General features: G+C 42.2%; 1 protein-coding gene across 1 annotated transcript in view; it reads right to left on the bottom strand.

Moving 5' to 3' along the window:
* The window catches only part of SORCS3 (sortilin related VPS10 domain containing receptor 3), a 588465-nt gene that overhangs the window by 33755 nt on the left and 537544 nt on the right, over positions 1 to 17166 (bottom strand). Inside the window, exons 15-18 of the mRNA XM_036828794.1 lie at positions 16088 to 16205; positions 14946 to 15079; positions 4246 to 4359; positions 547 to 718 (exon numbers count right to left, since the gene is read on the bottom strand). Coding sequence (XP_036684689.1) covers positions 547 to 718; positions 4246 to 4359; positions 14946 to 15079; positions 16088 to 16205 — 538 coding nt within the window. The remainder of the gene's footprint in view (positions 1 to 546; positions 719 to 4245; positions 4360 to 14945; positions 15080 to 16087; positions 16206 to 17166) is intronic.

The raw sequence follows: 17166 nt of genomic DNA on the forward strand, positions 1-17166 counted from the left end.
GACCTAAAAAGTGAACCAATGGAGCAGGTAGCTGATGGAAAATCAACTCATATGACATTCTTTATAAAAATAAGTTTAAAGGGTTAGGATCACTTTCCCCCACCCTCACACTCATACTTTCAAGACCCTTTGAAAGCCTTGTGCGCTTTTCTAATCAGTGGGATTAAAGGTTAAAAAAAAAAAAAAGGAAAAAAATGTGAATTCCCTTCTTCCGGCAAAGTTTACAGTATACAGTCTAATGATAATAAACATTCCTCCAAAGATGCAGACCCTAAAGGGATACCTCAAAGAATATATTCAAATCTGCAACTGCCCGGAGACAAGGGGGCCCCACTTCTGTATTGTGGGATGAAGGGAACAGGGTCCCTAAATATCCCAAGACCTCTTTCACCCCTTCCATCTTCTCTCAGGAGTCTTCACTTCTCACCATTGACTTTATTACAAGGACTGGTGGGAAAACATGACCTTTCTTCTCTTCCCACCTGGAAGCGGGCAATGACCTGCTTGTGAGTTCTGACCTCAGAGACGCAAGAGGGTCTCCCCTACCTCCTCCATGAGGATGATGAAGGTCGCATTGTGCCCCTGCTCTGCCACCAGGCGCCCATCGGTCTTCACCACGTGGAGGCCGTGAGGGGCTTTTCCGGGGCATATCTGGGCCTTGGCAGTGTACTTCTCTCTCAGTCCGTCTGTGCAGTTGTTGGACACGATCCGCCGGTACCTGAGAAGTATTGACCATCGTCAGTGGTGGGGTTTGTGCCAGTGTGTGCACCCTCGCAGGAGCACGTATGGCAGAGCATGCAGGAGAACAAGAGTGAGACAGAGATTCTGCACAGCTGCATCTAAAGACTGAGTCCCAAAGACAGCAGCCATTTAGGATGCTAAGCAAACGGTGAGAAACCGCTATCCCTCCATCTCAGGAAGAGCAGCTCCTTAAACATTATTATCGATCCTACCTGGTGAAATGCAGATCGGATCAGTGTCTAAACCAGGCAAGAAAAATCAATGTCTGGCTCACACATGATACAGGAGGGAACAGACCCACTGGACTAGGGAAGCAAGGAAAGCAGGTGCTTCTCTCTGTGATGGAGAGACTTGTGCCTACCTCCCTGAGGCCAGAAAGCAGCTAGAAGATCAGCCTTCTTCTAACTGTAACTACTCAGGAAGCCTCTTACGGTCTTCCCTCTACCCCCAGGACATCATGCCATCCCCTAATACCTAACAGCCCTTACTCTGGAGCCACTGGGCTCTTTTACAGCACATCTTCTCTCCTTGTTAATATTTCATTTCTCACTCATCAACAATGCCAGACTAGAAGCACAAGTTTGAAACTCCTATTTGATCCTGCTGTGGTAAAACTGCCTCAGAGAAGAAGCTTGCATGGGAAAACCTCCCCGTAAACGCTGTGACCTTCTAGGTTAAGGGCATCTTTGCGCACAGTGATGACATGTCATCTCGCTTGACCACTGACCCCAGCACGTGAAGCCGAGAGCTTGCCCACAGCCCTGACCTGCATGACAGACTTTATTTCCAGGTACATCACTGTCTGTAAGGCTGCACAAAATCAATACTCTGGTAAAACCACATAAAATAAATGCACCACAGACACCACCACCACCACCACCATCATCACCATCATCACATCTTCTTTCAATCTGTGTGTCAGGAGTAATCAACCAGTCCATCCATGTTGCCTTTTTCTGGTGGCCTTGAAAGCAGGTGAAAGCAAATTCCTTAGGAGTGATACTAGTCCTCCACTATCCTTGATATTTCCTCTCCCCCTGCCCCTCACATACTGCTGAACTACCAGCCCCACATCTCCATCCAGAGATCTCAGGAAGATGTCAAGCAAATGCTATATGTAGTTATTGCCTCATATGCAATTACAATATATCCTCTTATAGATGTATCAATACATTATCATGATTATTTTTAATCAGTCATCGATTTTATACACATCAGTGTATACATGTCAATCCCAATCGCCCAATTCAGCACACCACCATCCCCACCCACCGCAGTTTTCCCCCCTTGGTGTCCATACGTTTGTTCTCTACATCTGTGTCTCAACTTCTGCCCTGCAAACCGGTTCATCTGTACCATTTTTCTAGGTTCCACATACATGCGTTAATATACGATATTTGTTTTTCTCTTTCTGACTTACTTCACTCTGTATGACAGTCTCTAGATCCATCCACGTCTCAACAAATGACTCAATTTCAATATATTATTTTTAATTGTCAACTGAATTCATAATGGTTCTAGAGCTGCTCTGTCCAATAAGCTAGCCACTTTCCACCTGTGGTTACTGAGAACTTGGTTAGTGGTGTGTGTTGAAATGATAATATTTTGGACATACTGAGTTAAATAAAATATATTATCAAAATTAATTTCACCTTTTTTAAAAAACTTCTTCAGTGTGGCTATTTTAAAATGTTAAATTACATATGTGGCTCGTATTATAGTTCTTTTGGTCAGCACTGGTCTATATAATCAAACTTTTCTAACCTATATTTTCTTGCTGAGCTTTAGTCATTTAGAAGATAGAGTTTTACCTATGATAGATATTTTGGTGGGTATCATGTCCTAATGCACACTTGATATCACCCAACTCTTCAGCCTCAACTGGCCAGCTGGTTGACGGTTTGTACTATAAGCCAACATTTAAGCAACCTGGAGATTCACTTGTAGTGAATCTTTTGAAAAAAATGAATAGTTTTTCCCTTTCATCTTCTTGGTTTATTTGATGGCTACTTGGGGTTTTGGTACACCTAACTTGCTTAAACTTGGGTCTACCTACACATGTCACAGGATCATATGAGAAGCCCTAATGCAATATCTTCCAGCTATGTCCAGGTATGTTCTGGCTGGGAATTTGGTGGCATAGCTGATCTTCTGTGCCCATTATATTCCTCTTCCTCAAACTTCCTAGCACTTTAGTCTCTGACACCACATGTCTTGAAGTTTCATGCTGCTGGATCTGTAGTTTGAGTGGCTTAAATCCCTAAGACCATTCACCTAAAATAAAATGACATCAACAGTGCTTAAACCTCAGCTCAGATCCCAGGAATAGCTCCCTAAGAACCAAATTTTTGACTAAAAAATGTATGTTTCTCAGAGTATCTCAGACCACTCAACAGATCTCTTCCATCATGTTTTTTCTTCCTCTGTAGACATCAGTTGGGTAGATAGTACCCCTACCACTATTTTACAACCAAGTAAGGTAAAAGTACTGAGCTGGTGAGTAACTTGTCTGAGATGTTAGAAGATCCATTGGAAGAGCTGAGACTGAATTCCAGAGCACTTTAGTCCCTTGCTACTCAAAGATTAGTGCTAGGACCAGCAATGCTGACATCGCGTGGGAGCTTGTTGAAATGAAGAATCTCAATGCCACTCTAGATCTCCTAAATCAGAAGCTGTATTTTAACAAGATCCCCAGGTGATTCACAGCACATTAAATTTTAAAAAGCACTGTCTCAGACCACCAATCCACTTCCCAAATCTGTTCTAGGTCATAGGAGTGGCAAAGGAAAGGGGAAGACAACAGATCCCCAAGGAAAATTTTTTCAAGCATCTGAGTGAGTAAGTAATAAGTGAACAAAGAGAGAAACATACATAACTTGACAAGTACAGAAAGTGTGCCTTGACCTTCTTATTCCAGGAGTTTCTAGGATGGGACTTTTGACTTTTCATTCTAAGTTTTCATCATCAGTCTACAAGAGCTTCGGTTCATCTATCGCTAGAAAGCACTGTAGTATCTGCACATCACTAGTGTTAATTTATTTCCATCGGGGTCTGGAAAAAAAGGTGGCATCGTTTTCCAAAAGAGAAGGTCTGATCAAATAATAGCTATGGTATTTCAGAGGCAAATAGCAAAAGGTACTGAAATCTGGGTAATCAGAAATCTCTTTTTTTTTTAACACCTTTATTGGAGTATAATTGCTTTACAATGGTGTGTTAGTTTCTGCTTTATAACAAAGTGAATCAGCTATACATATACGTATGTTCCCATATCTCCTCCCTCTTGCGTCTCCCTCCCAACCTCCCTATCCCACCCCTCTAGAAATTTCTTTTGATGTTCCAAAAAAGCTAGCTTCAGCTAAAGAACCCTTCAGCTTTCCTCAGAAGCCACCTGTTACAAACAAACTCTATTTACACTCCACTTTGCTTCAGTAGGAATCCTCCTTTGATCCCAACTTAGGGAAATAGGGAAACAGTGAGTGGAGTTCCTTCAGGTGTTTTACTTACCCAGTGCTGTTAAGGTAGCTTTGACCAAGGCTGCAGTCCTTTGACGGGGATGCTGGATTGTACCAGAAAGCTGGGACACAATGGCTTTCTCCATGTCTCTCATAACCATAGTCACTGTCGAGAAAATAAATATTGCATACTGGTGTAGATGCACAAATGTGAAAATACCCACAGGTACACACAAACACATCCCTTTAACCATCCCCAAAGCTGCAACACATTCTTTAAATATTCCCAGTGGGGACAAATAGTCATACTTTGAAAATGGATTTTCAGATTTGGAAATAATCCCAAAGTCATTCGGAGTTCAGTGTATAGAAGACGTAATAGATTCTCAGATGGAGAGTCCAGGCTTAAAAAAGTATGGATGTACATAATGTGGCAGGTACACTGGCTTGGGGTGGGTGTGAGGGATGCTGTAAGCTTAAAAGTATATTTTGGATCACAGTGGATTTACTGAAATAAGTAGATGACAACCAAGAAGATGACTTTAAAGGTAAGATTTATTTCTGTGTTCGGATTCCACATTTTATTCCAAAATGGACTTCATTGATCTTATTTTCATTTTTTCTGAAATTCTCTCTCAAACAAATACACACATTTGCATTCACATATACACAGTCATTCAAACTTTTCCCAACTGTTTATAACACAGGTCCCCTGTTTCCTTTAGGAAAAAACAAAACACACACACACACACAAAACCCCACAAAAACTATACTGTAGCTCTTCTCCATGTTTTTGTAAAAGCCTAGCCATAGTAAAATGAAGAAACAAAGTCTGGTATGATTTTCTGCTCCTTTCCTCCACATTCCAAAATGAGGAAGTCATAGACCAGTGTAGGAGAGGAGCTCTCCCATCTGAAATGTAAATGGTGTTGCCTTCCTTCTTGGACTTTTATAAAACTCCCAGAATCATAAATTCCAGGGTAGAAAAAGAGCAACAAAGTAGGCATTATTCCTCTTGTAACCAACCCCAGGTCATTGAACGTGGCTTAAATTGGCAGGAGGAGTCATGCTTCCAAGTCAAGCACCCAAAGATGTCCTGAAACCCACAGACAGGGCAGAACAATCTGGACATTTGAATACTGATCCACTGAGTGTTAATAAAACATAAAACAACAGGAAAATCGCTCTCTCCAGACCCACGCCTCCTTTCTTTTTCTGCTCTCCTATTCTTTCAGCCAAGATTTAATTAAAGTCCAATGAAAATAGAAGCAAATTGTCTATGTGGGTAACGAGGATAGCAAAGAAAGGGAGACAGAAAGAAAAGTTTAATTCCACATTTATTTATTACTCAGTATGTGCCTTGTCCTGTGAAGGAAGTGCCATAATCCTTATCCTCAAGGGGTTTTCAGTCTTTTGGAGAGAGGAAGACAACATGCCTCAAATCCAACAAAAGAACAGAGTAATACAGTATCAAGCAGAACATAGCATGATACAGGATGAAGCAGTACAGTTAAGAAGTACCAATTGACTGATGAGATTATATAAATTATCTTCTCGGTTTGACCCCACCCTACCTTGTCACCACCTTCCTCCAAACCAAACTCAGGCCAACCTTTAACCCTCTTTGTCTTTGTCTGTGTGATGCCCTGGGCTTTCGTGTTGTTTTTTTTTAATATAAATTTATTTATTTATTTTGGCTGCGCTGGGTCTTCATTGCTGTGTGCGGGCTTTCTCTAGTTGCGGTGAGCGGGGGCTACTCTTCACTGCGGTATGCGGGCTTCTCATTGCGGTGGCTTCTCTTGTGGTGGAGCACGGGCTTTAGGCACGCGGGCTTCAGTAGTTGTGGCACGCGGGCTCAGTAGTTGTGGCACGCGGGCTCTAGAGCACAGGCTCAGTAGTTGTGGTGCACGGGCTCAGTTGCTCCGCGGGATGTGGGATCTTCCCGGTCCAGGGCTCAAACCCGTGTTCCCTGCATTGGCAGGTGGATTCTTAACCACTGCACCACCAGGGAAGTCCTGCCCAGGGCTTTTGAAGCACTCTACCCTTTTCTGTTTCAGGTGGTTCCCTATGTATCCTTCTTCAATATCTAGGTCTGATGAAGCCATTCTTGCTTCCCTGGACCAAACCTTCATGGTCCGAGCATTTTAGAAACATCAAGGCTACAAAAGAGCAGACCCTTCTGTTGGTTTTGTTTGGCAATATAAGCGTCTAGAATAGGATACTGAAGGTGTTGAATAAATATTTACTGGGTGAATGACACTCTAATTACATTTTTAAATGACTGCACAAATTATCCCATGGCATCTGGTCTATTTCTGCAGGGAGACTGTGAGCCCATGGTTGACTTCCCAGTGTGGACCACAGAGAGAATCCCAGGTGCTCAGCAGATGCCTGTGGAGTGAGTGTGAGCTTGAGTCATTGCAAATCGCTACACGGAAAGGTGAAGGTCAAGACCAGCTTTGATATGGCAAGTTTAAATGAAACTGGAAGAAAAGGAGAAAGGGACATGTCTGTCAAGGTAATCTTTTGCCATGCCTCCCCCGATCAATGATTGGACATCTTCCAGCCTGAGAGATCATATGGACTCAATGTTGTGCCAGCTGGTAACTGCCCATGAGAGCCAACTTAAAATTCGAGGAATTTTGCAAGTTAGTTATTAGTTGTTAAACACAACTATTATCGAAAATTAAGTTATACAAAATTTCAATTAAATAAATTATATTCAAAGGATAATAAATACCGAAAACACAGAAATTCCTCATTATTTTGCTGATTATATGCAATAAATATTATATATAAAATGTCACTGTACATCATTTTATTATTTATGCTCTTGAAGTCATTTATGTCTATGTATCCATACAGTAAATACATAGCTACATGTTGTGCTTCCTAATTCTGCATTCAATGATGTCATGTTGGTAACTTGAATCAGATATGGTGGGAATATTTACAGCAATCAGCAAACACTACTAATCAGGGCTTATTTATTCGTTTCTTTGTTCCCAGAGAGCCAGTGGTTAAACATTTTCCAGTACAGCACTGAATATCTGATTTCTAAGCATTATTTATCTGCAGAAAGATTTGGACTGTGGTGTGTCTGCACTACTTCTAGAAAATTCCCTGCTTCCTTTATGAGGTAAATTTATTGAATGTCCTGTGAATCCTAAGAAATATTAGTAATCTCTGAAGGAAGGGTGTTCTCCTAAGCAGCTCTGGGAAGGAGAGAAATGTCTTATTTCTCCTTGCTAAATGTAACCATCTTTAGCAGTTCTGTTCAGCTCTGCTACCTGTTAGTGATGTAGTAATTTAAAAAGGTGCATCAGCCATGCTGCTTTGCCCCAAAGAGAAAAAGCACCTCATTAATATTTAATAACATTAATGGAAACATCACTGGCTGCCCCCAAGCTATGGACTTCTTCATTAACTTCTGCTAAATGTATATTAAAATCTCTCATCCTGCCCAAGCTCCCTCCCAGCTCTGGAGTTTTTATGATGTCAGCAAATAAGCAGTCCCAGCTGCTGCTACAGCTTCTTGAGGACAGGTGGTTTTCTGTTGAATTGTGACATTTGGAGAGAATGTACCAGAAAGTTTGATTTGCCTCTGGGAAGTAAGCTGCCACAGCTTCTGCAAACACACAGATAGTTTCCTTTAAGAAATAAGTCACCTCTGTGGTTTTCTTGACTATAAAAGGGTTTAGAACTTCTAAAAGTTTATGGGAAAACTTGCCCATTTAGGACACATAGGGACCTATGTGTCCTCCAAGTCCCATCCAGGGAGAAGCCTCAGACAATCCAAAGAAGGAATAGACAAGAAAAGGTTCAGAAATCAAAAAGCTTCTGCATGTCAGAATAGGAAGGGACACCTGTATTCCTTGGGTTCAATCCCCTCAGTTGACAGATTGGAAAGGAGAAGAAAAAGAGGAGAAATGACTTGTTAAAGACTGTACACACCTGATGATGTTAACCAAAGGCGAAAATTGAGACTCCTGATCCCTGGTTCAGCATTAGTACAAGCCCATGAAACACCCATTTAATCAGCAGGGAGGGCCTAATGTCATTCTGAGCCTCTTGGAGCCATCTAAGAAGTCATGGTCTCTGTTGGCCCAGTGGTAGGGTGTATCCTACTCTCAGGCTATGCACTACCCCACCATAGCCTCATCGACCCCAGTTCCTCCATTTCCCCATTTGGGAGCTGAGGCTCTAGGATGAGTGTTCCACAGGTGTCTCTGTCTCATTTTAGGAGACAGCAGAGCACGCTGGGTTTAGGATCAGATAGAGGTTTATGGCAGCCACAGCATGAACACTCAGAAAAGAGAAGCAACCACAACAAAAACCACAACAAAAACAATGTACTAATAATTAACATCATCATCATTTGCTAAGGCATAGCCTAAATGGAGCTATAGAGATAGAAAGATAATTATATCCAAACCATTTCAGAAATTGTTTGAAAAAATCAAACAATCATCGCTCAAGTGTCTCTCCTAATCTAACCCCATGCTACCCATCTGGCCTTATCCCTCTATTCATCAACAACCTTCATATATCTGCTTTCTTGGATGTGCTGCCCATTTTCCTCATACTTATTCAGCAGCAAGTCTATACAGCTCCATCACCACTTCCTGTAGGAAGCCTTCCATCATTACTCCAGTCCTCAGTGATCTCTTTGCTCTGACCATTCCTAGCACTTGCAGGGAGGACCAATGCTGTCCCACAGAACTTTCTGTGATAATGGAAAGGTTTTACATCTATGCTATCCAATAGGGTAGCCACTTGCCACATGTGACTTTTGAGCACCCAAAATGTGGCTAGTTGAACTGAAGAAATGAATGTTTCATTGTATTTAATTTTTTTTTTAATTTTTGAATTTTATTTTATTTTATTTTTATACAGCAGGTCCTTATTAGTCATCAATTTTATACACATCAGTGTATACATGTCAATCCCAATCACCCAATTCATCACCCCCCCACTCTCACCCCCCCGCCGCTTTCCCCCCTTGGTGTCCATACGTTTGTTCTCTACATCTCTGTCTCAATTTCCGCCCTGCAAACCGGTTCATCTGTACCATTTTTCTAGGTTCCACATATATGCGCTAACATACGATATTTGTTTTTCTCTTTCTGACTTACTTCACTCTGTATGACAGTCTCTAGATCCATCCACGTCTCTACAAATGACCCAATTTCATTCCTTTTTATGGCTGAGGAACATTCCATTGTATATATGTACCACATCTTCTTTATCCATTCGTCTGTCGATGGGCTCATTGTATCTAATTTTAATGCAAATAACCACATGTGGCTAGTGGCTACTATACTGTACAGCATAGGTCTGGATCATGAAATTCAGCACCCAATTATACTCTATTATTTCCTGTCATCCCTTCTTTGCATCCAATAACTCTGGCTAATACATCTTCGATTTTTCTACAATGCCTAGTCTATAGAAAAAATATGCTAGATTGGGCCCTATATGCAGAATACTAAAGGTTGACTAGATTTCAGACGTGCCTGAATTTATGTACTATGGCACCCCAAATCTCTTCCCCTCGTTGTTCTACACTGCCACTTGATAAACTCGCTCTGTGGATCTGGAGCCATACTGGACATGGAAGGTAAACACTAAGACATAGTGAGACTTTGGGAATTCCCTGGCAGTCCAGTAGTTAGGACTCCACGCTTTCACTGCCAAGGGCCTGAGTTCAATCCCTGGTTGGGGAACTAAGATCCCACAAGCTGCGAGGTGTGGGAAAAAAAAAAAAAAAAAGACATACTGAGACTTGAGACTCTGGAGTAGCATATTATTATTTTGAATGAGTTACACTTAACCTCTCTTGTCTCGATTTCTTCATTTATAAAACGCCTATGATAACAGACTCTCCTTCCAAGAGCTGGTTGGGAAGATTAAGTAAGTTAATCCATCTAAAAAACTTGGCACCTAGTAGGTGCTCAGCAAAATTATTGCTGTGTGAGTGGCTGGATGAAGAGTAAGAAAGAGAACAATTTGGCATAATCTCTGGTCCAACTTGGTTTCTCACTGAACAAATGCATTTGGACCTCCCAGGGGGCAAGTACTTCCTAGGAGCCCTCATAGGACTTCAGAGCAGCTCCCTTTTCTGGCTACTCACTAGTTTCTGACAAACTTACTTCTCACGGAGGATTTGCTCCTATCCCCTTACCAGCGCCATGATGGAGGTTGCTACAGAGAGGTTCTGTACAGTAAACATGAGGCTGGGGGATTTGTGAGGCCGTTAAGTAGAAACATCAATATTTATGTAAAATTCATACTTGTTACTGACACCCGCTCTGGATGGAAGGGTGAAAGTTGCGAAAGTCAATGGTGCTCTACAAGTAAAGGTATCTGAGAATCTATAAAGCCTTCCTTCTTAAGCACAGCGATACGGGCAGAAAACTCCTCTGTGAACCCAGGCTGCATTCTTTAACTTTTCCACCAGAATCAACGTGTTTAATCCATCCTCCCCAGTCTCTACTCCCTGCTGTCTCTGAGACTTAAAAGTTGCCTGGGGCTTCCCTGGTGGCGCAGTGGTTGAGAATCTGCCTACTAATGCAGGGGACACGGGTTCGAGCCCTGGTCTGGGAAGATCCCACATGCCACGGAGCAACTAGGCCCGTGAGCCACAACTACTGAGCCTGCGCGTCTGGAGCCTGTGCTCCGCAACAAGAGAGGTCACGATAGTGAGAGGCCCGCGCACCACAATGAAGAGTGGCCCCCGCTTGCCGCAACTAGAGAAAGCCCTAGCACAGAAACAAAGACCCAACATAGCAATCAATCAATCAATTAAAAAAAAAAAAAAAAAAAAGACTCCTCACTTCCTCCTCTTCCCCTTTAAAAAAAATAAAAAATAAAAAAGTTGCCTGGACCAATCCAATGAACATGACCTGATTTGGCTTAGGGAAACAACTAGGTGGAATATGCATGGTAATCACTTATACTAACCAAGCTGGGGTCTTCAGATTCCTTAGCTAACACTTCCTGGTAGGAAGGAACATCGAGAAGGAGACAGGGCTATGCAACTGTTGCCATACACGGATTTTTCAGCATGAGCATTAAAGACAAACAAACAGACAAACTATATTTGAGGGAAAAACTGTATTTTTAACTGATACCTATGCTTATTGAAGTTGACTTAAAAATAAAACAAAGAAAAAAATTTTAAACACTCAGTCCCATTGTCCATGAAAACCACCATAACAACAACAAAAAATCCCAGAAATTTCAGAATCAAACTCTCTCTGCCATACTCAATAGTGCAAAAATACTTTTAGGTCACATGATTTTTCTTGCTTTTGTTCTCAGATTATGACTACTAACCCAGCTTCAAGTCTTGTGTGTTTGTTGGTCCTAACTCAGACTCAAGTGGTTCTATCTTCTTTTTAATATGAGGTGTGATTGGCTACAGAGAGCCAAACATACCATGTCTTACATATCTCCCTTCAAAGTTCTATAAAGTCTTCTTGAACGCCATACACCTATGACAATTCTACTACCAATGGCCAAAACTACTTTATTTAGCGTTGGTTTAGAGTTCATGGAACATTCTATATTAAACCTCATCACTAGCAGTTAACTTAGATCATTTGAGAATGAGATCATTTAATTTTAGAATAAACAAACTTGGGGACCCTATTTCTTCTGAAAAATAAAGTGTATCTAAAATAACAAAATTTGTTTGATTTCTTGAGAAATGGCATGATATAGAGAAGAGAATGTGGAATTTAGCTAGACTTACATTTGATCCTCACTTCTTTCTCTCACTGCTAATGTGATTTTGGTCAAGTAACTTACATTCCAGATGCTAATTTTCTTCTCATTAAAATGTCATAGTAATGATACTGACATTACAGTGTGTTGGGTCCAGGTGGTACCTCTACCAATGCAAGTGTGAGAACCATAGAGTACTTTGCAAGGGCTTCTCCCTCCACTTCTTTACTTATAGATGCATTCTGACAGCAGTTTTCCAAAGACAGGTTCAGAAATAGTTTAAGCAAAACCATCACCATTGAAATAAATGGATAACACCCAAAGGTTCAACCTTGAAGATAGTGCTTATTTGGATGTATAAGCTCTGATTTACTTGCTAACAATACCATGGGGACCACTTAACCCTGGGGTTCAAGATTAACAACAACCGCAGCATCAAAAGCTGTGTATACCATTAGGATAAATTCCTTATTCACATTAATGATGTATGTGAATTCATTTATTCCTCCCTAGGATCCAATGAGATACATGTTATATATTTGTATTTAATAGCCTAGGAGGTGAAGTCATAGAGATTAAGTAAATTTCCCAAGGTCAAAAATTGAATATCAGAGCTGGGGTTTTTTTCCAGACTAGTAAATGTTAATGTAATTGCTGAAGAAAAAAACATTTATCTTACAATTCCTACTCTTTCTCAATTGTAAGGTTTCCCAACAATGGGTGAGGGTCTAGTACAGTTCAGAGAGACACAGGAGAAAATGTAGCATGACATATGCGAAGACAATGCACCTCTGTGGAGTCAGTCTGCAGAAGCACACAAGGAAGCCTGATATTCAGATTCTGCATATTCAGGTTGACATCAATATGTCATGTACCATAATTCTGAGTGGCCTACTGTATCACTGCTATGACTATTTTTCCGGATTGTGGTTAATAATTAAAAATTATTCTTCCCAATTGTGAAAATATCCTTTGTTTCCAAAGGGTCAAAAATGCTACAGATAGGACCCTGTCATTTAAATTAAATTCCATTTAGCACATCTCATTTGGATGATTCTTGCTGAAGTCAAGCTTTTCAAGGCATGAGTTCAGGGATGAAGAGCAGGTAGGGGGGCAGTCATGGTCAACTAGCGGGCTTGCTGTTACCACTTACAGTCATAGTAGAAAGTGGGAAATGGAAGATGGCTTACAGAACAAATCAAGAAACAGGCTGGATGAAATGAGGATGGAGGGGGTGAGGGTTCTGTATAAGTCCCATTTGGACTTATTTCTGTTATTAGACACCAGATAAGCCCTAATGCGCTCTGTCATGGTCCTGCCCCTTCCATGTCTATAGGCTGACACCTGAGCCCTTAGCTTTGTCTTTTAACCTGGAATGGGTGATGAAAATATCTCAAATGAACTTCAGTTTTTGACTGTGACACAGAGGAAGAATTCATCCAACTGGAATCAGCCTGGGATGATTCTGCGATCACCAATGGGATCACCCATTCCCAGGTTTGGGAAGGTTTTTGACTCTCCTAAAAGAAACAACATTCAGAAACATCGTATGACAGTTTAATGCTTACTTTGGGCTAGGCATGGAGGATGCAACAATAAAGAATGTCTAAAATTCCTGCACTCACAGAACTTCCATTCTACTGGGGAAAGATGGGCAATAATAAAGAAATCAAAAAACACAAAACACAATCTCTCTATTTGTGATTAATACTAAGATGACAATTAAACAGGGTGATGTGCCAGAGAGTGCCAGGGTGTAGGTGAGATTAGATGGTCTCAGAAGGCATTTCTGAGGAGCTGCTATTTTTGCTGAGGCATGAGTGATCCAAAGTTGCCAGCCATGCTGAGATGTGGAAGAAATCCTTGCACTTGCTGTTTCCTTTGCTAGGAATGGGTCTGGGTTAATCAAAGTGTAGGAGATAGTAGTGTGGCTGCAAAATAGTGAATGAGGGGAGAACAGTAAGAAGTTAAGGAACAATGGCAATGGGTCAATCATCTACAGTGGAGCAAAGAAAGAAGATTAGATTATATTTTAAGGAAGAGGGGAAGCCATTGGGGTGCTTCAAGTATAGGAGTGATAAGATCTGACTTGGGTTTTTAAAATATAATTTTGGATAGATTTCAGGGTGACCAGAGTGGAAGCAGAGAGTGAGTTAGTAAACTGTTGGAGTGATCCAGATTGCAGTGGTCATGGGTAGAGGTGCTTTGAGTTAGAATGTGTTTTGGAAATAGAGACTTTCAAGGACTTGTGGATGGCCTGGACCTGAGGGTAAAGGGAAAAATCAAGCTCTCCTGGGATTTTGACTTAAGCAACTGAGTGGATATCAGTCTGTTTTATTGAATTTGGAAAAGCTGGTCCGGGATGGGGGGTGGGTGGCTTAAGAAAAGTTGAAAAACTGCTTCCACTAGTGGGTGTTCAGGAAGAATTCTGCTTGGCCACACGAAGTTTGAAATCCCTATTAGCAATTCAAGGGAAGATGGATGCTGAGTAAATAGATGGATACAAATGTCCCCATCCAAGAGGAGAGACAGGCCAGAGATGGAGGTAAATATTTGGAAACTTGTGAGTCATTAGCTAATAGGTGAGAGTCAAAGTCATTCTTTGTGGTTGTCATTAGAGGGAGAAAAAAAGAAATGAGGATAAGAGAGCTCATTTGGAAGAGCACAATTCTAGCTAACGTTTCTGGAGGTAACTGTCCAAGGTGGCAGCTCTCTGAGCTCTCTGTGCCCAGCCCCACCTCTCTGGGACTTTCCAGGACAAATGCTAACTGAAGATGGGAAGAAGTCCCCTTGGACATGCTGCTCTGATAGAACAGTGATCTTCCCTGTGAAATCGCCTCCTCCCGTCCTCCTTCCAGGGATGCAGACATCCCATCTGGCCAGGAACTGGGGCAGCCAGGCCCATAGGCCAGCAGACACACCTATCTCTTAGTCATGCCTTCCTCCCCGGCTTCATCTTCACCCTCATCCCCCCAACCAGTAAACGTCTAGCTGGAATTGGCAATGAGATGCCCAGGGACTCACCATTCAAAGTCCCAGTCGGCACAGACACAGGGTTCTGAGACCACCGTCCCTGAGGAGTCTCGGCCCAGGGCACACTGAGCTCCTGGCTTGCGTTTCTTGAATATTTTCCTTTCTCCCATGACGCACGGCTCCCCCTTACGAAGAAAGTCCATAGTGAGAGAGGCAGAAAAACACAAAGATGGTGAAATAAACCAGCGTTAGCCTCTTCATTCTCTTCTCGTCACTCTATGTAGAAATCTCCCTCCCAGGAACCATTCAGGAGTTTCCAAGATTAAAAGGCTGATCTTTTACTACCCCGCAAGAGGAACACTATGGGAGGCTGGCCTCTCACTGTCCCTCCACCCAACCTAGCCAGTGATGGCTACTTCGTCTTGTTTCTTCTCCACCTCCATAGAGAATGCAAACACTCCAAGTCATCCTCACAGATCACCCGGCAATTGCCCGAATGGCGTCAGCAGAAATTCCAGTGGAAAAGAACCCACTTCTGGCATATTTTTCCCATCATCTTCAGAGTAAAATTGAAGTGGACCCAATAAGTTCCCTCTCTATGATAAACCACTGTGTCCAAGCCCTTATTCCTTGTCAAGGGCACAAAGAGAAGGATAATAATTTGTTGGTACAAATTATAAGGACCCAATAGTTCTGAAGAAAAAAGAAGTCTGCCTATGTTGCACAGCACTAAATATCTGCCTTGCTAGAGCCCCTCACCTCCACCTTTCACCCCTTCTCTGTGGTCCCGTCCACAACGCTCCTGGGTCCTGACTTCAGGCTGGTCTGAGAAATGCTCTCATGCTTCCCAGTAAAAGCTGAGATGATCACATCATTGGTGTGGTCTCCTAGTTTTCTGGGCTTATTTCTCCATGGGTAGCACTAAAATCTCAGGTTACCATTATCACCACTTCCCCAGGCTGCTCGGTGATTTCAACGAGTAGATCAGGATTCCATGGTGCACAATGGTCCCAAAATATCACCTGCCCCTGCTAGACCTGGGTGTGTGGGTTCCAATCCCTCCCCCGAAACCCACCATCACCCCCAGATGGCCCACTACTTTCCTTCTCCAAATAGGAAGGCCCAATAGGACCAAACAGGGCTTGCAGTGGCCCCTGTTCCTAGGAGACAGGACCCCCTACCCTGCACTGTACCTGATTGAGCAGGTGCCAGGTCTGATAATCCTCTTTGCCGCAGCGCCGGCTGAAGATAGATTTGTAGCCCACCTTCACCAACTGCCATTCCGAGCGGAGGCTGAAGTGGCCAAAAACTCTAAGTGTTTAGGGGACAAATGAGAAAGGCAAGCAGATAAAGCCCCATAGTCAGTCACAGTGTCTAGTCTAGTGCACAAGGACTGGAGGGAGAGAGGGCTGAATTGCAGCCTGGACTTTAATGATTCTTCTAAAGCCAGGTCTGTGAAGGCTATTGAGGGGAAACTCCACTGACCACACAACTCCAGCCAATTGACACAGTATTCACTGTGGGTGTAAAACCAACTTTTTTTTTTTTTTTTGCAAAAGTAATATATGTGCTTTACAGGAAGCATTTCAGATATAGAAAGGTATGGTGAAGGAAAAATCTTCCCCAATCATCTACAATCCTCTCCACAGGTAGACCTGCTCCTCGTACTTTCACATATAGTCTTCTTCTCAAAGCATACTGATGTCCACAGGCAGGGACTCAGTTTTCTCATCTGTAAAGTAAATTGTACGTGTGTATGTTGGGAGGGGTGGGTGTGGATTAGCTAATCTAAAGTATGACCTTGCCAGTTCCAATATTCTGACTGAATCTAAGTGTGCTTTAGTTGAAATTCTCATTGCTTAATTCATGTGAATACCACCCTCTTTCCCCCTGCCCTGAAAAATCAGTCGTCTCATAAAAGGAAATCATATTTATGTATAGCAAAGAAGCACACTTTCTGTGCGACTTAGATAATCAACACTGACCTTTTCAAAGTCCAGCAGTTGATAGCCCTATAAACATGAATGATCAATCATTTCTAGAAAAATAGAAAAAAAGACTGATCATCCATACTCCACTCAGGTGGCATGTCTTGTAATTACAATGCAAGGCATCTATCAGAGTGACGTAAAGGGGAGACCAATCATGCCGGGAACCAAAACCCACTGAAGTCTTTCAAGGAACCGGATGGCTTCCATTCCAGCAAGAATTAATCATGCTCACAGCCCTGGATTCTCCTCTTCCCAAGTTCAAATATCCTCATAGTGACACC

Source organism: Balaenoptera musculus, chromosome 16 (genome assembly GCF_009873245.2).
Source record: "Balaenoptera musculus isolate JJ_BM4_2016_0621 chromosome 16, mBalMus1.pri.v3, whole genome shotgun sequence".
NCBI lineage: Eukaryota > Metazoa > Chordata > Mammalia > Artiodactyla > Balaenopteridae > Balaenoptera > Balaenoptera musculus.